The 23,793-nt window shown below is 44.2% G+C and overlaps 2 protein-coding genes across 5 annotated transcripts in view; both read left to right on the top strand.

Annotated features, from left to right (window-relative positions):
* Nucleotides 1-2,999, top strand: part of MTARC2 (mitochondrial amidoxime reducing component 2) — a 37,345-nt gene extending 34,346 nt beyond the window's left edge. Inside the window, exons 7-8 of one of the 3 annotated variants that reach the window (XM_033196957.1) lie at nucleotides 23-170; nucleotides 2,151-2,999. In XM_033196957.1, coding sequence (XP_033052848.1) covers nucleotides 23-146 — 124 coding nt within the window. In that variant the 3' untranslated portion in view covers nucleotides 147-170; nucleotides 2,151-2,999. Of the gene's footprint in view, nucleotides 1-22; nucleotides 178-2,150 lie in introns of all 3 variants that reach the window. The other 2 variants (XM_033196959.1, XM_033196958.1) reach the window with 2 other exon arrangements.
* Nucleotides 3,000-4,483: 1,484 nt separating this feature from the next.
* The window catches only part of MTARC1 (mitochondrial amidoxime reducing component 1), a 29,135-nt gene continuing 9,825 nt past the window's right edge, over nucleotides 4,484-23,793 (top strand). The window contains exons 1-5 of one of the 2 annotated variants that reach the window (XR_004433851.1): nucleotides 4,484-5,376; nucleotides 9,590-9,763; nucleotides 15,681-15,843; nucleotides 16,898-17,038; nucleotides 18,656-18,990. Coding sequence is in view for 1 of the 2 variants with exons in the window: in XM_033197179.1 (XP_033053070.1) it covers nucleotides 5,102-5,376; nucleotides 9,590-9,763; nucleotides 15,681-15,843; nucleotides 16,898-17,038 (753 nt within the window). In the remaining variant the exon portion in view is untranslated. The remainder of the gene's footprint in view (nucleotides 5,377-9,589; nucleotides 9,764-15,680; nucleotides 15,844-16,897; nucleotides 17,039-18,655; nucleotides 18,991-23,793) is intronic. The other variant, XM_033197179.1, reaches the window with a different exon arrangement.

The raw sequence follows: 23,793 nt of genomic DNA on the forward strand, positions 1-23,793 counted from the left end.
ATTGAATTTTTGTTTGTTTCAGCTACCGCCTGTGTGATCCTTCTGAGAGGGAATTATACAAGTCATCTCCACTTTTTGGGATCTATTATTCAGTGGAAAAAATTGGAAGCCTGAGAGTTGGTGACCCCGTGTATCGGATGGTGTAGTGACGGATCCACTAGGGTAATATGGTAAAGGGTCAGCTTTGCTTCTGAATACACTGTCTTGGAGCCATTGCTGCATTTTCTTATGTTTATTTTATTTTATTTTATTTATTTTTTTATGTTATGCTGCTTTAATTCTTGAGAGAATAAGCAGTTTTGTGTTCTGATCTTTGGAGTTGGAAAATGCCCTTAATTTCTGTTCCCTGCAGTAATCTGTGTACTCCTACCTCAGCCTTCTCCACCCCTATTTCCCATTTAATGGTAAAATGCTGATGGAAGAGGCTCAGCAGAAAGACAGGTATATGTTCACAGCTTATTACAGAACATCATTAAGGAATAGGAAAATGAAGGTGACTGATTCTCAAGAGTTTTGTATTTATTTTTTCTGTCTCAGATAGAAGAGGAAATGTTTAAATTATTCAACATCAACTTGGGAAAAATGTTTAAATTGGATGCTTTTTATCAAATGTATTTTTAAAGTATAATTGAAGTTTGAAAAAAAAAATCAGTGCATCAAAGTGACTGGATCCTGAATCATGAGTTAGAAAATAATGTTCTCACATTGATTTCATTGTGTCCAATACAGCCCTGACTCCTGGAGGCAAAAGCCTAACTCCCAAATGAAAGGAATGAGAAAGTTGGTCAGAAGACCTCAAGTTGGAGATTTTAAGCAAGTTCTCTCATAAAATCCATGACCTAGTTCTTAAGGTCACCTCATCTCCAAAACTCTTGACCATCCTTCTCTGTTTCTGGCCTGAGCTTCTCACGTGTGTTACTTACCCTTGCAGTCCTGACATCCACAACCTGACCGTCCTTAAGGACAGGGTAACATAGTGGCTTAGAAGGTCTAGATCTAGCATTAGATAGACTTGGGTTGGTAATCCAAACATCTTCCTAAGTTGAATGAGATATTTAACTTCTCTTTAAGTCTCAGTACTCTTATCTATAAAGTGGGAATAATAGTACTTACCAAAACAACCAACAAAAGTTATCTTGAGTATTAATTCATATAAAGTTTCAGCACTGCAATACAAATAAAGTACTCAGTAAATATTAGTTATGTTTTTTATTGCCATCATTCCATCATGATCCAGTCTTAGGTTCCATAATGGGTATAAACATGACACAGGCTTTTCCCTTGAGGTGGGCAAAAAGGAACTACACTTCTATTGACTACTATTATGACTAGGTATTTGCATAACCATAACCATATTTCATCAGTTCTGAGATCCTATTCTAACATCTCTGATATCAGTCAGCTTCTTATAACATTCAGGGTGCCTTTTGAAAAATATCAGTGATGCATAAAATTATCAGTGATGCATAAAATAATGGTGCATTTTACAATTGGTATATCTTGGATTTGATGAAATACAATAAGTATTGATACTAGAGAGGAAACTGTGAAGCTCCTAAGTGCCTGGCATTTCTAAAAGCCCCATTTGGGGAGAGTGGACCCAAGCCTGAGCCATCTAGCTTGAGTGAAACTGATCCTGTGTCCTGCTGTTTCAGTCATGATTGACTGGACCTGGATCAATGTGTGAGCCAAGGGCTTTCATGTGTTCTCTGCATCTGAGGGAGCCCAGTGGCTGTGAGATACCTTAACAACTGAGGGTTTTCCATGTCACTTGGTCACAAACTCATCCAACCAGATCCTGTTTTGCAGTGGATGGAGGCAACGAACATCTGTGGTTTACTCAGCCTCAATTTCCAATTGTCTCTGCTCCCCAGAAGGCCTTGTGTAATCTTTATCTGTGAGAGGATCTCTGTGAGATAGATATGATAATAGGCATTTTGTGAATGAGAAACAAAGGCTCAGCTAGGTCAGCTGATGTATGGTCTGGGAGCTGATGTGAATTGGAGCTAATAGGCCATGCTTTCTGCACAGCACTGCACCATACATTTATATGTGTAACCTCAATAAGTGACTGTTTTGTGGGAGTTTGAATTATTTATGAACAGTAGGATAAATAACCAAATAACCAGAGATTCTTATTATTTATTCAGGCTTCAGCAACCAGGAGGGATTGACTGAGATCTTAACAACAGCGGCAGCAATACCTCAGCAAATCCTTATTATCCAGCCTTCAACTATCTTTACCCTGGAAAACAATCTCGATTTTTGACTTTTCAAAGTTGTGTATCCTCCAGGTTAATGCAAGGAAAGTATTAGAGGTGGGAATATGAAGGTATATGTATAAATTTTAGGTACTGAAGGCTTTAAAAATAATTAACATCATCAAAAATGCTATTTTGAATGTTATCATGGCTTTATGCTTTTACTTCCTGACTTTTTGACGAATAAAGCAAATTTAATGAATCAACTAAAAAGCTGCAAAAATGTTTTAAAAATGTGTTCCTTTTATTACCTATCAAGATTACCTGATGTGCAGGACACATGTTACCACACTCACAAATGCCTAATATTGGTCTTTACGTGGCCATTGAATCCTGTTGACTTTTCACTCATGTGCTCTAGCATTATGGAATCTGGGCTGTACTTGAGTATGGAAATTTTCTTATAGACTTAGTTTTAATATTCTATTACACCTTTATTAAGCCATATAAAAGTAACCTGTTTGTGTGTAACTGCCAGATACACCACCTGGAATTCCAAGTAAGATAAAGAAGAGGATGACATTTAAAAGAGGATGGAATTTTGAGAGTAGGATTGCAAGGAAGACAGCATGAACATATTTTTTTCAATGCAAATAATTTTTTTGTAACAAAAAAACGAACTACTTTGGTATGATCTTAAGCAAAAATGTTCACTGAAATAGTATATGGCTGAATTCACCTACTTACAATTTTATAGTTTCTTTGTAACTAATAAACGTGAATCTCAATCCTGCTTTATCTTTGGTATTTATGAGTCTTCTTCCTGGGCTTCTCTCTTTATATTAGAATTTGAGTCACTGCAATTTATTTTTCCTTACCCTTTCTGATTGCCTCCAGAGACACAATCTGACTCCACAAACACTGGCTTCTGTCATTGGCAGGGGGCAAGGGCATTGTGAGCTGCAGGCACACAGGCGTCCTGTCTGTGGCAGGATGGCCAGTGTCCGCAAGGGGCCTTCCTAGTGGTCAGTGAGGAGTGGTTGTTCCCTCCTCCTCCATTTTCCTTTGCTGGGTTCTGGGACTGAAATTCACCACCATCCCCCGCATCCTGTGAGGTAAAAGTAGTAAGCGAGCTGTAGCCCTGGGTAAATTCTGGAAGTGATGAAATTGAAAAATCAGAACTTTAAAGTCAACCATTAAAATAGGGGAACCATTTTTTCCTCTTAAATTTTCAAAGAGGAATTCAGGAGGGAGATAAACAGAAACACATATTTGGTGCCCCGGAGCTGCCTTTCCGAGGAGGATCAAGTGGTGCATCCTGCTGAGCTGTGTCCTTTACAGACAGAGTGTGACCTGGGGTTGGAAGAGAAGAGAATAGAGCAGAAAAGCAGGACAGATAAGTGTTCAGGCCAGGAAAGACAGAGCCTCCCTGAGCACGGAACTGCTCTGCAGTGAGTTGCCAGCTAGAGGAGAGTGTTGTTCTTTTCTCTTGGTGAACTCCCACTTCTCTCATCCAAGGCACCCTTGCCCTGCATGGTCAATTCTGACTGTGTCTTGAAAGGTACACTCCTGGCTCAGGGGACCATGGCTGAGCTGGGGATGACACAGGCTCTCGACCAAACTTCGGTCTCCTCTGAGCCCTTTTCTTCATGAGGCCTTGACCTTGCCACCCTACTCCCTGCAGAGCCCAGTTTAGCAAGAACCCTGCTTAGTCAGTTTCCAGAGTATTCTCCCATCCTTGATATCTGATCACCCTTGATATCTGCTCAGATTCCTCATCTGTCCCCTCAGTGTGTAAGTCCTTGCCTAGTTCAGTAGAATCCTGTCAAGTGGGTTTATCAATAATCCTCTATACTTGATGTCTCCTCTTAGTGATTTTCCATTCACTGACCTCGAGGAACTTTGCTCTTTGGCTATAAACCCCCAGCAGTCTTTGCTGTAATACAGAGCTGAGCCTAATCTCTTTCCCCTATTGTGATGCCCCTGTTACAATAGCCGTGAATAGTCTTCCTTACCTTTTTAATAAGCGTTTAAGTAATTTTTTCCTTTGATAGCTTGGTACATCAAACAGGAGCCTGACTCCTAAACCATGCTGTTCGGGTATGCTGATATTGTTGACTGGAATATAACCTGATTTGGAAGTGACAAGTGACTGAGGTGAGTGCCTGCAGGACCAGGTGACATTCCCTCCCGCCAGAAGCAGCCTGGGGACCTTGTGCAGTGCTAAACTTCTGAGCCAAGGCCTTGCCAAAGCAGCTGCAGCTCGAGGCTCCCCGCCGGGAGCGTAGAAGGTGCTCTCAGACACCCATTGCTGCTCTGAGCTGCCGCCAGGAGAACTCTGGCCTTGTCTCACTGGCGCAGATGGCCTGGTAGCATCCTCCTCCACGAGACCCTCACTCTTTGGAAGCTCCCTAGACCTTGGGCAGCCTGCGGGGAGGGCGGCCGCAGCAGAGAGCTGGACACTGCGCAGGCCAGGCAGGGCCGACCCGCTCTCTACTATTCCTAGGAGAGGCTGCTGCCCGCTATCTGATTTTTAATTTCAAAATCACGCTTTGTCCTGCAAATGTTGTATATTGTTTATTTTAGGTCAAATGACCCCATAAATACGTAAGTAAATAAACTGGTCACTTGCAGCGATCGTGGGGGAGGGCACAGCGCCCTGCAGCTGCAGGCGACGGAAGGTTGCAGAGGCCGTGGGGCTCAGACCAAGTGGAAGCTGAGCCGCCACCTCCCACTCCCCGCGCCGCCCCCCAGAAGGACGCACTGCTCTGATTGGCCCGGAAGGGTTCGGGAGCTGCCCACCCTTTGGGCTCAGTGCCAAAGGCCGCACCTTCCCCCAGCGGCCCGGGGCTAGCAGGGCGCTCCGGCCTTGCCGCCGCCACCTCGCGGAGAAGCCAGCCATGGGCGCCGCCGGTTCCTCCGCGCTGGCCCGCTTTGTCCTCCTCGCGCAGCCCCGGCCCGGGTGGCTCGGGGTCGCCGTGCTGGGACTGACCGCAGTGGCGCTGGGGGCTGTCGCCTGGCGCCGCACATGGCCCACGCGGCGCCGGCGGCTGCTGCAGCAGGTGGGCACCGTGGCGCAGCTCTGGATCTACCCTGTGAAATCCTGCAAGGGGTTGCCAGTGAGCGAGGCTGAGTGCACGGCCATGGGGCTGCGCAGCGGCAACCTGCGGGACAGGTACGGCCGAGCGCGGGCGCGGGGCAGCGCTGATCCGGCTCGGGCAAGGGGCTGAGAAGGGAGGAGTGCAGGGAAGGTCTGCAGAGTCTGCTAACAGGTCCTTCCTCCTATTACAAAGAAACTGGAGTTGGATGAGACAAGGCCAAAGAGTAAAAGGAACCCTCAGCTCCCAGCATCAGATCCCGGGGTTCTGGGACTCTGAGCGCATGGACCCGTTTTCCGGGGTGGGCAGATTTCCATCTCCCACTGGCTCTTTGGCGTCATGTGCTCCTGCTGAGGTGTGGTACCGCTCCCAGGTGTCTGCCAGTGAGCAAACTTCTTAATCTCCGTTTCGTGGAGGCGGCTAGCTTAAAGAGATTGGTTCCCAGTAGCTTTATTTTGAGTGACTTTCTTGAGATCTTGGGGAAAGCTGAAACTGTAGAGTCCAGCCCTCCAAGAGCGCACCAAGGCGGGGCTCATAATAGTCATGACTGCAATTCAACAAATATTTTCAGGCGCGGTGGCTCACGCCTGTAATCCCAACACTTTGGGAGGCCGAGGCGGGTGGATCACCTGAGGTCAGGAGTTCGAGACTAGCCTGACCAACATGGTGAAACCCCATTTCTACTAAGGAAAAAAAAAAAAAATTAGCCGGGCGTGGTGGCGCTCACCTGTAATCCCAGCTACTCAGGAGGCTGAGGCAGAAGAAGCGCTTGAACCCGGGAGGTAGAGGTTGCAGTGAGCCAAGATTATGCCACTGCACTCCAGCCTGGGCGACAGAGGGAGACTAAGTGAAGAAAAAAAAAAAAAATGAGGGGTGGCATTGCAGATGCTGTTTTCCCCAATTCTCTCAAGCACTCTTGTGGATAAAGAAGCTGAGTTCAGAGCCACACAGCAGCGGAACCAGGACTCTTATTTTCTTTAGCACACTGGGGCTTTGTAAAGAGTGATCTTGTTAATGTTCTGTCTGGGTTCTGAGAGTTGCGTGGATTCCTGGCGTTCAGCGAAGGCTGCAAAACCCGGGAGCTGACGGCTTTGTAATCTTTAATGTCTGGCTTCAGGCCAGCCCCGGGTCTCATTGTGAGGCTGCACTTGAAACTCCTTTCCAGAGAAGCCCTCGCAGCTCAGCAAGTAATACAGGACTCATGGGAGCTGTAACCTTTCTCCTACCAGCTCCCAAGACAGAGGGCAATTCATGACATAGTTGAAACGTTAGTGATGCATGCATCTTTGCTTCAGGAAGGAAACCAAGGATCCTAAATATTCCATGCTTTGGGCCAGGCGCGGTGGCTCAGGCCTGTAATCCCAGCACTTTGGGAGGCCGAGGTGGGTGGATCACGAGGTCGGGAGATCCAGACCATCCTGGCTAACACGGTGAAACCCCGTCTCTACTAAAAAATACAAAAAATTAGCCGGGCTTGGTGGCAGGCGCCTATAGTCCCAGCTACTCGGGAGGCTGAAACAGGAGAATGGCGTGAATCTGGGAGGAGGAGCTTGCAGTGAGCCGAGATCGCACCACTGCACTCCAGCCTGGGCGACAGAAAGACTCCGTCTAAAAAAAAAAAATCCATGTTTTGTATAGTAGGCTCTGAAAAGTGATAGAATTTACTGAATTAGTTTTTGTAGGCCCGAGAGGCAAAGGGCCCTGGAATTTTACTACCTAGATTCAAAAAGCAGTTTTTGAGCTCATATTACAATAGATGATAAGAAGAGCTGGCCTTTGTACCAGACACTATGATAAATTCTTTATTTTCCTTCATCACACACTCCCAGAAAGTGTGATCAAGAGAAGCCAACACTGGCTTACAGTCCTAGGTGATAACCAACTAAACAGAGGTTGTGACACGTGCCAGTGTGCCAGCATAGAGGTCGCAGTGCTGGAAGCTGGCTGGGGCCATCAGGGACAACTTCAGAGAGGAAGTAACAGCTTGAGCTGAAAACCGGAAAATAATTCAGAACTTGCTGGGCAAGTAAGTTGGGAGAAGAACTTTCCAGAGAGAGAATAAGCTGGGTAAAGACACTCGGCTTGAGAGGATGGTGTATGCTGGGGAAAGGCTGGCATAGTCTGTGCTGGGTTGTGCAATCTTTAAGCTTCCCTAGGCCACATAGGAAGAAGAATTCTCTTGGGTCACACACAAAATACACTAACACTAACAATAGCCGATGAGCTAAAAAAAAAAAAAAAAAAAAAAATCTCATAATATTTTAAGAAAGTTAATCAATTTGTGTTGGGCTGCATTCAAAGCTGTCTTGGGCCACATGTGGCCCACGGGCCATGGGTTGGACAAGCTTACTCTAAGGTATTTACCAAAAGGGACTGGGACATAAATAGGATGAATGTTCTTTGCAGCATTGAGTGTTGAACCTTCATTATGATGTTATTCACAGTAGTCAAAAGGTGGAAACAACCAAGTATCCATTGATGGATGAATGGATAAGCAAAATGTGGTATATATACACACAATGGAATACTATTCAGCCATGAAAAGGAATGAAGTTCTGATATGTGCTACAACATGGATGGCCCTGGAAAACATAATGCTAATTGAAATAAGGTAGACACAAAAGGACAAATATTGCATGATTCCGATTATATGAAATGTCTAGTAGATAAATTTATAGAGACAAAGTGGATTAGATGTTATTGGGGGCAGAGGGAAGGGGAAAATGAGGAGTTATTGCTTAACTGGTACAGAGTTTCTGTTTGGGGTGATGAAAAGGTTTTGCAAATAGTGCTGATGGTTGCACAACACTGTGAATGTACTTACTGCCACTGAATCGCATACTTCAAAATGGTTAAAATCACATTTAAAAAATTCCATTCTCTGTTGATGGACACTTGGGCTGTTACTACTTTTTTTAGCATTTTGAATAAAGCTGCAATAAACATTGATACACATATATCTGTTTGAGTTCCTGTTTTCAATTCTTTTGGGTCTGTACATAGGAGTATGCTAGGTATTTTATGTTTTATATCTATTTTACTGCAATTTAAAAAAATGTATAAAAGACTGGCCTGTGTGAAGACCTCGGGAGGTAAGAATGGCTGGAGCAGCAGCTGGATCATGAAGGGCTGTGCATGCCCTTGCTTAGGAGTTGGTTTTATCCTGAAAGCAGGAACCGTGGAGGGATTTTGAATGAGGGGGTCTTAAAGTTAGATTTGCATTTTAGAAAGATCTAAACTGCCATTAGCAGGAAGAATATTAGGGAGAATATTCACCTGCTGGTCCCAAGGATTTGGGGCAGGGCAGGCCTCTGTCTGTGCAGAAACAAAGTCTGATAAAAGGGCAGTTAGGGAAAGGGCTTATACTGAGCATATTTTTCTAGTGTAGCTGAACAGCTCAGCCATGATAACCTGCTGGAAGTGATGCAAGAAATATCTTGAACGACCTAAAGTACCGGCCATACTTTTTTCTTATGTCTGGAAATCTCAAAAGCACATGCTCACTTCTATAACTGTAATCATTTGATTAGCGTGTACTGAAAGGATTGAAATGCCAATATGTTTTGTTTCTTTGGTAGCTGAGAGATAACCTACAAAAACATATTGTTCTTGTTCTGGAAATGGCTCTTTCTATTGCTCTTATTTCTCCATTTATCTTTTTTTCTAGGAAGTACCTGTAGACCAGGAATACTGGGCCAGAGAAAAAAATACTGTCTAGTTTAGCAAATTGCAGAATGGACAGCACCGAATATTGGAACATTAAAAGTTTTTAAAGGTGGGGGGCTGGACTGGCAGAGTATAAGTGGCACTGCATGTTGCTCAGCTAAACTCCATGCTCTGTGAACAATATGAGCAACAGCCCTGCTATTTCTGCCGATGAGAGCCCATTGCCTACTGGATGCCAGGCACTGTGTTTCCTCCTGCCCTTAAAGTCTTTCTGTAAAATAGATTCTTGTCATCTGCTTGGAGCATGTTTAATGAAAGCGTTCAGGCTTTCTAGAGATTGAGATGAAAATATAATTAACATCTTTGATTTCCGTACCATCAAAGAGCTCAAATTGTTCTCTAGATATGTTGGATGCTTGAGTGGTTATTAAACCCTTTGAAATTAAGTGACAGACTCAGTCCTGTATGCTGATGTTTAGGACAGACAGACACACACTCTCAAACTCACACACACCAGGCTTATGGGGAAGAAGTCAAAGATGACAACAGTGTCTAATTGGAGCTCCTCCAGCGTCTGGCTTCCTGTCAATGGTTCACATATATCCTGTGTTTTGAAAATGGCAGGTTTTGGCTTGTGATCAACCAGGAGGGAAACATGGTTACTGCTCGCCAGGAACCTCGCCTGGTCCTGATTTCCCTGACCTGTGATGGTGACACTCTGACTCTTAGTGCAGCCTACACAAAGGATCTACTACTGCCCATCAAAACGCCCACCACAAATGCAGTGCGCAAGTGCAGGTAAGGAAAGGGCAGGTCGTAGCCCTTGCATGAATGAATAGTCATGCGATTTTGAGAAAGCGTAAACTCTAGAGGGAATCCTGAGAAACATATCAATAATGAACTGTTGATTGCGTGTGTACCATATGTAGAACCAAGTCTTCAACATTATGAAGATCTAAAAGAAGGAGAAAGAAGGAAGCAGCTTCAGAAACTTGTGTTGTTGAGATGACAACAACACATTGAAAGTGCTATGTAGAAACCCATGAGAACAAAAGCATGTTGACATGTCAGCAAGAGAAAAATAACAGCACCCAAAGATCAAGCACAAAAATGGGGTAGGAGTAGTGGGGGCGAGTGTCCTAGCAGAGGTGAGATTCGATCTATGCATTCTCATAGAACTTTTCTACTTGCTTGGAAAAACTGGGTATCTTCCAAATCTGAGTTAGGAAAGGAGTTGCAAATGACTATGTGACCCATAAGATTTAGTTCTAATGAAAGAAAGTTCCAAAATAGAAAAGAACAGCTCTAGCTAGCAGAGTGATCCAGCCAGTGGCTGCTCAGCGGTCAGTGTCAGAATGAGGCTGGGGATGCAGCCCAGGAGGGTGTTCTGTACAGAAGCCCTTCCCTCAACATCAGAAGGGCTGCAGTGAAGCAATTCTTCTAGGAAAACTAGCTTTGCCTCTAAGAAGTCATGTCTAGAGTTGATTTCTTATCTCATTATGGCAAAATAAAAGTTGGTCTGGTTATATTCTTGTTATAGTTTCTGCATTTGGAATAAAAATGCACTGTGAATGTTACATGTAGTTTATAACCTATCATAAAAAAATAGTATCACCTCAAAAAATGTAGTTATCTGAAAAATGTCTAAAGACTCAGAAAAGTTCACAAAATGCAATACTGATATAATTTCTACATTTTAGTTTTAAACATGATAATATACTTTTATTGAAATTGGTGGTTTTTCAGATTAGAAAAGTGATACATATTCATTGTTGAAAAATTGGGAAATACCAAAAAAAAAAAGAAACAAAATCTGCGAAAACTGTAATTAATATTGTGGCATATTTCTTTCTGTCTCTATGCCTGTTACTTAGAAAACAAATTGAAATAATACAAAAAAATCCTTTCATATTGTTTATATACTTAAACTGATAATGTTGAGTATTTTTTCATATTGTTAAAAAATCTTTTTTTTTTTTTTTTTTTTTTTTTTTGAGACGGAGTCTCGCTCTGTCGCCCAGGCTGGAGTGCAGTGGCCGGATCTCAGCTCACTGCAAGCTCCGCCTCCCGGGTTTACGCCATTCTCTCGCCTCAGCCTCCCGAGTAGCTGGGACTACAGGCGCCCGCCACCTCGCCCGGCTAGTTTTTGTATTTTTTAGTAGAGACGGGGTTTCACCGTATTCACCAGGATGGTCTCGAACTCCTGACCTCGTGATCCGCCCGTCTCGGCCTCCCAAAGTGCTGGGATTACAGGCTTGAGCCACCGCGCCCGGCCAAAAAAATCTTTAAGGATACCATTTTTCATGTTGGCATAATATTTCATTGTGTGGGTATCATCTAATGCATTTTAACATGGCCCATGATTAAACATTTTGATTGTCTTAATTTTTTTCCAGATATTAAGAAGAATGTGATGAATATCTTGGCATAAATCTTTGTTTATATCATTTGTTGTTTTCTTAGGAAAAAATTCTAGCAGTGGTTTTGTTTGAAATAAGAATATGGATACTGTAGGCTTTTGATACATCTTGCTAAATTGTTTGCAGAATGGTTTTACCAATTCCATTTTAACCATTATATTAACAATATTTTGCCATTTTTATGAGCAAAACCGATAATTTCTTGTTACTTTAATTTGCATTTTTCCCTGAATGAGGTAAGATTTTAAATATTTATATTGCAATTTGTATTTCACGTTTATCCATGTCCTGATTTGTGTTTATTTGCCATGGTTAGATATTTACCCATATTTTCTTACAGTTAATTTTTTGTTTAATTTTCAATTCATTTGAAATTGTGTTGAAACTTTTTTCACAGTCCCATATGGGCATTTGGTCCATGCCCAAAAGACTAAACAAGGGCATGCTTGGAAATTGCAAACTGAAAAGGCTTAGACATGCTACGGTAGTATACAGACTCTTCATCCAAAGATTCCAAGGATCTTCTGGACTCAGGTTTCTTTTGACAGCCCAACCTATTCTCTTATGAGGAAGTTGTAACCTCAGCCCACAGTTTCTTAAAGATTTCTGATGAGTTCTTGGAGCTCTGGGGTCACTTTCAGAAGGTCGTGATCACAGGCAGTACACCTGTTTTCATGGCTGAAGATGTTACTTGATTTTCTCACATGCCTTGCCTGCTACTAATAAGATACAGAGAATTAGGGACTTTTGCTGGGGATTATTCAGGCAAGCAGCCTCAAACCTCAAACCATCTCAAGCCATGCTTACATTATCTTTGTCAAAGGGTCAAAGGTTATAGAAGCATTTGGAATTTTATTTTAATTCTTTGCTTGCACTCTTTGGGACAGTGTACAGGTGGAGTGCTGGGGCCAAGATACAGCAGAGGCCAGTCAGAACTCAGGAGAAACATGGGAGGAGCAGGAAGAAGGCAGAACAAATTCTACTCGCTGAAAGACCTCAAGTTCTGGGTGATTATGAACCTGAATCCCAGGATCTAGAAATAGAGGTTGCAATGGAAATCAGTGTCAGATTAACAGGGCAGATGTCTAAATGGCCCAAGACAGATGCAAATGTTTTGACTTTGTAAAAATAATTATTGCCAACTGAAGCCCTAAGGAGTCAAAGCAGCCTTCCTGTTTACATCCTCTGCTGTGCGCCCTCACACCCTCCTGTAAAAGCAACTAAGGGAAGCCCTGGGCTGCCGAATGGCAAGTTGAGACTGAAAAGGTACTTTGGTGGGCTGTAAGGGTTTGACTCTGGAGAAAGGAGGGTGATTTTTTTTTTTTTCCTTAGGCACCAGCAAAGAGGCATCTAACAAGGCAATGACCTTCAAGGCTATCTCCATACCTAGATATTTGGTAATGCTGGCATTTCACAAGATGCTTCTGAAATCAGCATTTCAGACATTAAACTGCACACACACACAGACGCTAAGCCCCTCATATACACTCAGTTCTAGAACTGGTGAATTTGATTTTTGGGAAAAGTAAAAAATTATTTGGAGCTAAACCCTATGGATAAGAAAACGATAGGACCATTTTTTTGTTTTGGTTAAGAAGTGAGGTTAGGCTTAAGAGTAGTCATAAGTAGATATGATTAATAATAGGTTAGAATGATTACTTCCCAAGGTGACTGCTCTGAAAGGTAATATCCATTTGGGTGTATAAGTTTGGGTACATTTATTTTATTCATTTTATTTATTTTTCATCTTGATCCAGAAAAGAGTAACACAGACACTCCTGGTCTTTGTAAATGTTCTCATTACTTCATAGGCCTTGGGTGCATATTTCAGCCCTCTGATTCTCAGGCAGTTTATTTAGAATGGGTGGGGTGACAGTGTGCGAAAAGGTATCAAGTCATATACTACAGTTCTACATGAGTGTTACACTTCAATAAAAAGTTTTTAAAAATTTATGAAACCTTTGAATACACTAATCTCACTGCTTAATGTAACCCAGACACTATTAGTAATGATTTCTCATTTTAGATATAAAGCAATAAAATAAAATTATATAAAAATATATAGGATACTATACTCAATATTATTTTACAATATAAAAATCAATTTGTACATTATTATTAGGGAATGGATGCTTTTGTTTGATTAAATGTTTGATTTGTGGAGTAACTATACAAAGATAGCTTGAAATAACTTGGTTGGGGGACCCTAGGTCATTACCGCCTACTGAGCACATCCCAGTCCTAAGAATTGTTTGGGGGCTTCTTACAGATTGTTCCTAATCCTCACAACAAAGTTGTGCTCCTACCCCCATTTTATTGATGAAGAAACTGAGTCTCAGAATAAGAAACTATCACCAAGGTCATGGAGCTGGTCATTTGTGGAAATGGAATGCCCAGCCAAGTAGATTTACTTGATCCACTAAGCTTTCTCAAACTTCCAGCATTTGCATAACACCACCATGACAGTAGCCAAACCATAAACCACCTGTACTCTTTTTTTTTGTTTGTTTGTTTTTTGAGACGGAGTCTCGCTCTGTCGCCTGGGCTGGAGTGCAGTGGCCGGATCTCAGCTCACTGCAAGCTCCACCTCCCGGGTTTTACGCCATTCTCCTGCCTCAGCCTCCCGAGTAGCTGGGACTACAGGCGCCCGCCACCTCGCCCGGCTAGCTTTTTGTATTTTTTAGTAGAGACGGGGTTTCACCATGTTAGCCAGGATGGTCTTGAACTCCTGACCTCGTGATCCGCCCGTCTCGGCCTCCCAAAGTGCTGGGATTACAGGCTTGAGCCACCGCGCCCGGCCAAACCACCTGTACTCTTATTTACTTAATGTTTTTCTTTAAATTGATTCAGCTTAAAAACTAATCTTAAACACATTTATTAAAAAAAGAAACTTTATATAGCTACCTATACAATTTGCCAGGTATATGGCTTTATATGGCTACCTATATAATTTGTATATATGGGTTTATATATAAATTTATGTGACTACCTGTAAACCTTATATGGCTACCTGTATACAAATTTTATATTGCTACCTATATAATTTGCCAGAAATTACAAACACTCAATATGCTAAAACATTACTAAATTCTAGCTAGAAACTGTTGCCTACAGAGGTCTCTGGACCTAAGATGTGTTCTTTCTTTGTTAAAAGAGGTGATTATCAGGGCCGGGCGCGGTGGCTCAAGCCTGTAATCCCAGCACTTTGAGAGGCCGAGATGGGTGGATCACGAGGTCAGGAGATCAAGACCATCCTGGCTAACATGGTGAAACCCCGTCTCTACTAAAAAATACAAAAATCTAGCTGGGCAAGGTGGCGGACGCCTTTAGTCCCAGCTACTTGGGAGGCTGAGGCAGAAGAATGGCGTAAACCCGGGAGGCGGAGCTTGCAGTGAGCTGAGATCCGGCCACTGCACTCCAGCCCCACAGAGCGAGACTCGGTCTCAAAAAAAAAAAAAGGTGATTATCAAGTGTTGCTAAAAGGTAAAGATTTATTACCACTAAACTGAAATTTCTCTCTGTATAATTCACTGTTATTTAATGCTATACCCAGGTGCCATCTACAGTTATCTTGAATGCCAGCAGTGGTAATGGTCCTGCACTTTGTGAAATGCTGGCCTACACCATAGCATTTATTTTCCTCTCTATAGCTGTGAAATTCATATAATGCCGAACAGCCCTGCACATGACTATGTGCTGGAGAGTAGGAACTTCAAATCCTACAAAGTTATAACTTGCAATCAAATCTAGTAGATTATTATTGTTATTATAAAATAAATAGACTATTACTGTTAATGTTTGTTATATATGAAGTTATTATCTGTAATGTTTTAGACTTTATAGAACATTTTCATATTGTTGCTGTTATTATACTGGCAAAGTATAGCCAGGCCTGTGAATAAAGATTTCTGGTCGCTATTCAGCTGGGTGAACTAGATTTTGCAGTAATTCTGTTTACTTTATACTGATACATTAGTTTTCTTCTGGAGAACTCAGTACATTTTCAAATATATGATTTCATTTCATCCTCCCTGCATTCCTTCCAGGTAGGGAGACACAGTTGTACAAAACTTGATTTTTAAAATCGGGAAAGCAAAGCTTAAAGGGGTGCTTTCACTTTCATGTGGGCTGACGCAGGTTTGGAGTCAGGGCCAGGACTAAAATTACATCTTCTGGTAATTAAGATATGACAGTAATGTTACAGCTAGAAGCAGCTTTTCTGATATAACTGGCACATATTAGGGTGCATGGATTTTCAAAGCCATGTCTGCCCTTTGTTCCTGCCACCCCTGCAGAGTGCATGGCCTGGAGATTGAGGGCAGAGACTGTGGGGAGGCCGCTGCCCAGTGGATAACCAGTTTCCTGAAATCACAGTCCTACCGCCTGGTGCACTTCGAGCCTCACATGCGACGGAGACATCCTCACCAAATAGCAGACTTGTTCCGACCCAAGGACCAGGTGACAGGTTCTGCTGCCCCTATTGGTAGAAAGCAGTCACCCCCAGCCCAGGGGGCTCAGGTGGCATCTCTGATGACCTCGGCTCTCTTGTTTTCGGGGCAGCCCTCTGGTAGCTTAGATCACAAGCAGTAGGCATGTGATCTAAGGGAGCGTCATTTGTTTCTTCATTTGGGGGACTCTTGAATTTTTGCCCTTGAGCATCTACCTTCCTATTTGTGTAAGCATTCTGATGCCAGTAGGGTTTCAAAACTGTCCTGCACCAGTGTCTTTTTTTCATTCCATTCTGTAATTGCACATGAAGTCCAGAATTTTTAGTTTGCAGTTGTATGTCAGATTCCAGCTATGCAAGTTGGCATGGGTATGGAGATACACAGACTCAAATGATCAGCCTTAATGGCATAAAGCTCTAAGGATTCATCATAAAAGCAGGGTTGGTAGCACCATATACTGCTTTTACCGTGCACATAAAAAAGAAATTATGCTGTAGTCCTTGCTACTAAGGAGGCTGAGGTGGAGGATTGATTGAGCCCAGAGAGTTGAGGCTGCAGTGACCTGTGGTGGCGCCATTGCATTACAGACCGGGCGACAAGGAGACCCTGTCTCAAAATATATAAATAAATAAACAAGCAAATGCATAAATTATAGTCAACATAAATATTAATTTGTAAGTTGCATACAAATAAGTATTCATGGAATTAGTGAGCATTTAAATCAAACATAATGAGGTCATCAAACTCAACCAACTTACTAAACATTTGAGAAATTGGAGGCTTAGAAAGGTGCAGTGATGTCCCCAAGGGCACATGCCTTGTGGCAGCTTAGGATTGATTCTGAGTCCTTGTTCCCTTCATTCCACCATGCAGTTTCTGCTGTCTGCAAGGCTATTTAAAGCTTCTGAGTCACTATGACTTCTATTAAAAGAACAAGAGAACTACTTTGAAAGATTGTATGTGGGGTGGGGTGGGGCATGGAGGGTATGTCTAGGAGCTAGGCACACCTAGCCACTGAAAAGTTGGTGTGTCACGTGTTATAACAATGTGTATTTCCTTATCAGATTGCTTACTCAGACACTAGCCCATTCATGATCCTTTCTGAGGCGTCGCTGGCAGATCTCAACTCCAGGCTAGAGAAGAAAGTTAAAGCAACCAACTTCAGGCCCAATATTGTAATTTCAGGATGCGATGTCTATGCAGAGGTAACGCTATGCCCCTTTGCATCTTTCCTTGGATTTGACTTCTTTTTTAAGGTATGAAAGTCTTTGACATTGGATTAGATTATTCTGAAGGGTGCATTATTTATCAACTCTGTAATACATAACAATTTGATTTTTAGATTTATTCAGCACCTAATAAGTCCAGACTTCTGTGTGGAGGATATAAATATTGACGGGTCAGAGACTGTCATCAAGGAAGCAGTTCAGTATCTGTGGCTTCTAAGGAGAATTCTGAGTTGACAGGTTCGTTGTTGAGTCAAATTTTCTTGCACAGACTACATGATCTGTGTGGGCCGTGGAACAAAGCAAGTGTGTGCTCCTGTCTTGTCAAAGGATGGTCTTCCTGTTTAGTAGATGGCTCTCTTGGAGAAGACAGGCATTTACTGCAAGGCTGCTGGGTGAGGGTTGGGAGAGGTTGTTGCCCCTGAGCTTGATGGCACGGCCCTAAAACGCCTGCAGTGCCACCTTCCATCTGCCCTCAGATGTCTGCATGGTGACTTAGCTTGAATAGCCCTGAGGCTTGGTTTCCAGGATTCCACAGGATATGGCAGCAAATTTACTTTGTAATAAACAGCCTTTGGCTATTTAACCTGATTCTCTCTCCCTGGGCTTCCAAGAAGGCAGAGGTTGGTGGCCTGGAGGCTTGGTGAGTGGCCACCAGCCGTGGATACTCAACAGAAGCCCTGAACCCCAGCTAGGAATTCAGGAGCTCTGGTTGTGCCTCATGTTTATGTTGAGAAGGGAGAGGTAAAAGGGACAATATAATGGTTCTTACGTCTGCCCATTTCCTCCATAACAGGGAAAAATGGAGTCAAAGCAATTGAGTTTTAACCTTTTATATTCAGAGGAACCAATTCTGTTCTTCACTTTTGCTGTACGGAGGCAAAGCTGTGCTGAAAGAGAAATAATATAAGAATTTGGTTCCCACATTCAAACAAGAGGATGTGAGGGCTGGTTTCAGCTTCTGTGCTGGCTTCTGCATGACTTTGAGCAGCACTGCTGTGTCCCATTTACCTCATTTATCTTGCCTGAATGATGAGATGATCATATTTCTGCCTAGGGTTACCTTAAAGGTCTGTTGAAGGATCAATTTGGATAATGTAATTTATGAGGTGTATAAATGCAATATCAATCGATGGAGGATAATAAAAGTATTCCCAAATCCACCACTAATGCTTTATATAAAATACTCTTGGCTCCCACCTTCCAAGGGTAATGTTTCTTCTAAAGATGGCAGAGAACTTCCTAGTGTGAGGCAGATGGACTGTGTGCATATCCCCCACGGTCCTGGGTTGGGCGTCTCTCAGTGCTTCTTTGTGACAAGGGAGCTCTGCCTGTCCTGCTCCTGTGCACAATGGGCCAGCCTGACTCAGACAACAGGAAAATAATCACTGTTTGGTTGCCTTTGACCATGTCCTTGATATTCATCTTCCACTAGCTATGGCTAGGAGAGTCATTTTTCCTGAGAATATTCCTTCTCAGGAAAAGAGAAATGAGTGGGGAGGGTTTTGAATAAACACTTGTGTTTCACTTAAGTATGTTGTCTCTTCTATGCCTCAGAGAGCCCAGCAGGGTAAAGCTTTCATTCCTATCTTACAGGAGAGAAGAGAGAGGCTTGGGGAGGTGAGGTGGCCTGCCCTAGGCTATACCACAGCAAGGAGGGGCTAGGTTTTGAACCTCAATTGTACAAGGCCAGAGGAACCCTGAGAATTCTAGGGCATATCCATGGGGCTGGCACAGCTGGATTCCACTCTGCCTGCTTCAGCAAGTGACCACACAAGCCTGAACAGGTCACCGAACCTGCCGAGGCCTCTGCTTCTTGCAGTTGTAAAACATGGGCAATTCCAATGACTCCCTCGCCTGATGGGAGCTGTGAGAATCAAGGTCGATGACAATTTGTGGAAAAGTTCTAGAACATTAAGTACCACAGAAAGGTAAGGAAGAGTTTCATTCCTGGGAGTTTGGCTCAGACCCCAGCTTTCTCCCTATGATCGGCTTTAAGCTTTCTTTCCCCTGGTGTGATCTGTGCACCGAGGGTCATACTGAAGCCATTTCCACTCCAAAATTCTGTGACAGTAAGATTCAGATGAGAGGAGAGGAGGAGACGGCCTAGAGTAGAACTTCAGATCTCGGAGATTTCTTTCAATTGAATCTTACTTTAAAAACCCATCTCTCTCTCTCTTTCTCTGAGTGTTTCTTAATTGAGAACATTGTGTATGTGAAGTTGGGCGGTAACACAATGCTGGCTGAGCCGGCCTTGTTTCTAGTAATTCACCCATCATCTAGTGGGTTGCTGCCCCTGTGTGGTGTGCGTTGTGAATAGACACGTGAGAACAAAGGTTGAAGACATGCACTTGCTTCTCCTGAGGAGCTCAGGGTGGTCACATAGTGAACAAGCAGTCACAGTCCAGTAAGACATGGCCAGGAGGGTGGCGAGCAGCCAGACGTGGGGACGTGACTAACACCTGCATTGTGGGGTTAGCTGAAGCGTGGGGTACCCAGGGCTCTGGTCTCAGAACCTTTCTCATTTGTCTGCACTCACTTTTCTGATTCCTTCCTTCCTTCCTTCCTTCCTTCCTTCCTTCCTTCCTTCCTTCCTTCCTTCCTTCTTTCTTTCTTTCTTTCTTCTCTCTCTCTCTCTCTCTTTCTTTCTTTCTTTCTTTCTTTCTCTTTCTTTCTTTCTCTCTTATCATCTGTTTTCAAAACCTTGTCTGCCCTGAGGACTCCTAACTATATCCTTCTGCCAGAGCTTTCCCCTGCTTCTCCATAGCTCCATGTGGATGTCTAATCCAATGTCAGGATGTCTGAAATTGAGGGTCAGGTTTCCACCCTAAAGCCTGCTGTGCCCAGTCTCGCCCATCTCAGCACACAGCAGCCCTGACTTCCGCTGGCTCAGGCCCCAAACTGCGAACCACCCTTTGTTCTTCTCTTTGTCTCATATCCCAAGTTCCTACAGTTGACAAATCTTTATGGCTGGGCCTCCTCCCCACTCCCCTCCCTGCCTGGATATAGTCACCAGTGGTGCTGCAACAGCCTGGGTTCACTGGCCTTCCTGCCCTACTCTTGACCCAGCCCTGCCACCATCCATGGGCTGTTCTCAGCACATCTGTCAAAGTAACCCTGTTGATGTAAGTAACATCATGTGATTCTTCTGCTCAAAGCCCTCTCACAGTTCTCCACCTTCCTTCAAGTAAAAGATGGGATCCTTATGGATGGCCTTGAAGGCCCAACATGACACCCTGCCAGCTCCCAGCCCCTTCTCCTCTCACTCCCCTCTGCTGTCTCATTCTGCCCCAGCCATACTGGCCTTTTCTCTGTGTCCTGGCTGGGTCCTCTGCCTGGCATAACTTCCCTCACAGTCCTCATGGCTCACTCCAGTGCCTCTTTCAGTCCCCTGCTGCGGGCTTCACTGACCCCACTCATCCAGCCCCCCACAGCACACACCCCACCTAACAAGCCGTGTGTACTCAGGTATTAGTGTATTGTCTGTTTCCCCTATGCAAGCTCCTTATCTCCAGCCCCTAGGAGAGCCCCTGGAACATAGTAGGTGTGCACTACTTATCTGTTAAATGAATGACCAGATAAGTATTGTCCAGGAGAAGGGGGAGCACTGAGGGAGGGGTGCATACACAGGGCTATGAAGGTGTGAGAGAATGGTCATCTCGTAGCGCTGGGGCTCAGGAGAGGAGGAGAACTGAGAGCACAGGTACTTGGTGTCAGGTTTTGGGAGTCTGGGAAGAATTTTTAGCCAGAGAGTGACTGAATCTGATTTGCATGGTACATATTTGCCTCTGCCAGGAGCCTGGAGAAGGATTAGAGCAGGTGGGGCCAGGGTGCAGCTGAGAGAGCAGGCTAGCATGGAGGAAGGCTGAGGACCTGCACGGAAGTTTCTGGAAAGCAGACCCACTTCGCATCTCAGAACCTACCTTCTCAGCAACTGTGGCTTTTCTCTGCCTCCCTTCATCATCGGCACTCCCCACACTCATTTCTTACACCTCATTTCTCCCCAGAGCCACAGTAGAGACATCCACCCCACCTGCCACAGTCAGTGACTTTTTCAGTCACCGCCTACCCACCCTGAGGACCCATTGGCACTACTTACTGAAACGTTTCTCCTTTGACTGCACTGCCCTTACTTCTCTGCTGTTTGTCCTCATTCCTTACTTCCAAAAGTTCTGGCCTTGACCCTATTCTCTCCCCTCCTTGGTGATCACACTGTCTCCTGCAGCATCACCCTCTGTCACCTGATGTAGATCCCTTACATGTCCACCGGGACCCCCTCTGGAGTGCTGTGTCACAGTTCCAACTCTTTGTTGGTTGACAGAGAAACTCAGACTTAGGTGCTCACACACCAGCCTCTACACCCTCACTCCACCTCCCCAAACTCATTCTTTCTTTCTTTTTTGAAACAGAGTCTTGCTCTGTCACCCAGGCCGGAGTGCAGTGGCGTGATCTCAGCTCACTGCAACCTCTGCCTCCTGGGTTCAAGCGATTCTCCTGCCTCAGCCTCTTGAGTAGCTGGGATTACAGGGATGTGCCACCACGCCTGGCTAATTTTTGTATTTTTAGTATAGAAGGAGTTTTGCCATATTGGCCAGGCTGGTCTCGAACTCCTGACCTCAGGTGATCCACCTGCCTTGGCCTCCCAAAGTGCTGGGATTACAGGCATGAGCCACTGTGCCTGGTCCCCAAACTCCTTCTGTTGACTTCGCTGTTTCTATCCAGGCAGCTCGTTGGTTTCTTTCACCCAGTCTGGGAAGGTGACAGTCAGCCCTGGCTCCTCCCTCTGCTGTGTTCCTCCCAGTCCCAGCCACATCAGCTCCCCTTTCTGTTCTCAGCCACCAGCCAGATCTAACGTTTGTTACTTTAAGTTTGGACCACTAAGTGCTCCCTCCTGAATGTTGCCACAGCCAAGCCTCCCAGAGCTGATCAGCATGATCTCTCCCTCTCTAAAAGTTTGTGACAAAACATCAGTGTTGCTGCCTTGCTCAGAAGCCTTTAGTGGCTCTCCATGTCACAAAGGTCCACGCTTCCCACTCAATCATTACATTCCTCTGTAACCTTGCCACAGTCCGCTTTTCCAGCCTTTATTACCAACTGTATTAGTTCATTTTCATACTGCTATGAAGAAATACCCGAGACTGGGTATATAAAGATAGAGAGGCTTAATGGACTCACAGTTCCACATGGCTGGGGAGGCCTCACAATCATGGCAAAAGGCAGAGGAGAAGCAAAGGCATGTCTCACATGGTGGCAGGCGAGAGAATGCGTGCAGGGGAACTGCCCTTTACAAAACCATCAGATCTTGTGAGATTTATTCACTATCACAAGAAAAGCACTGGAAAGACCCACCCCCATGATTCAATTATCTCCCACTGGATCCCTCCCATGACATATGGAGATTATGGGAACTACAATTCAAGATGAGATTTGGATGGGGACACAGCCAAACCATATCACCAATGAAAGCTCCAAACTGCAAACCAGTGTCTCCTGGTCACTGAGAATCTTACTCCCTTCCCTACTTAAAACTCTTGACATGCTCTGAAAGCCTGGATTAAAAGCCCTCTCCCCTGGGAAGCCTGCTGTGATTGCAGGACCTCAAAGAGCTCCCTCCCATCTCTGAAGCTATGGTGTGCTCTGAGCCTCTCCCATACCATGCTTGTCCTGTTTGAACTGGTCACCTCCAGGTGCTGTGGGAAGACTTTCCTGGGCTCATCAGTGCTTATGACTCAATCCTCAATAGTTTTTACTGGACATAGAAGGGGCTCTGGAAATATTTCTTTAATTAATAAGAACTTAATTTCCTAAGTGGAACCCGTATTTTTCTCCTTTTATACACTGTTTATGTGTTTTTTGTTACCACAGTGCCTCCTTGTGGAGAAATGTTCACAGGACAGGCTGTGGCTGTGCTAATCCACTGTGCCCAGTTTTCTGGACTGTTGAAAATATGCACTTGAGACCCATTTTATGATTTATGACAGAACAAAACCCCTGTGTCATATATATCAAGAATAACACACACTATCGAAGTTAAGATTGTGAGCTTGAAACTCTGTCCCTCAGCTCATGATCAACCAAGGACAAGGCAGTTTGCTTTCTAACTCCAGGTCTTTGCCTTTCGCCCTTGTGTGGCGGGCACTTCTCTCCGAGGGTAAGAAGGTCAGGACTATAATCAAATGAACTTTGCCTCCTCAGCACCCTTCCTTCTTATTGCTGTCCCCTCTGCCTGGAGTCCCCTTACTCTTCTTTTGTGCCTCTCAAACTCTTTGCCCTTTTAGACTCAGCACTTATCTTACCTATTCAATAAAACTTCCTCTAACCAGACCAGTCCGGAGAGCTGTGCCTCTAAATCCCGAGTAAATATTGCCTGCACAGTGAAACCAACACACAACATGCTGCCTTGGAGTGCTTTTTGTGAATATTTCTGGCATTTAAAAATAGAATATTGATCTTTAGAATTCCATGTATGGATGGCCTATCTCGGCTGCTAGATTGGAGGGCCTTGGTCCACTAATGCGGTTTGTCGTGGAAAGTAGGCTCCACTGACCCAGCCCACAGGCAATGCCTGCAGAGCTCCCCTGGCTTCAGTACTTCGTGAATGCTCCAGCAAAAATCAAAGAGGAATGAGGCTGCTGGTCCTGCTCCTGATGTGTCCGTGTCTGGCCGGGGAGACATGCACATACTCAATGACTTCAGGCTCTTGATCCATGTAACTTCAGGCAGGCATGAAGGGA

Source organism: Trachypithecus francoisi, unplaced genomic scaffold, assembly GCF_009764315.1.
Source record: "Trachypithecus francoisi isolate TF-2019V2 unplaced genomic scaffold, Tfra_2.0 Lachesis_group5, whole genome shotgun sequence".
NCBI lineage: Eukaryota > Metazoa > Chordata > Mammalia > Primates > Cercopithecidae > Trachypithecus > Trachypithecus francoisi.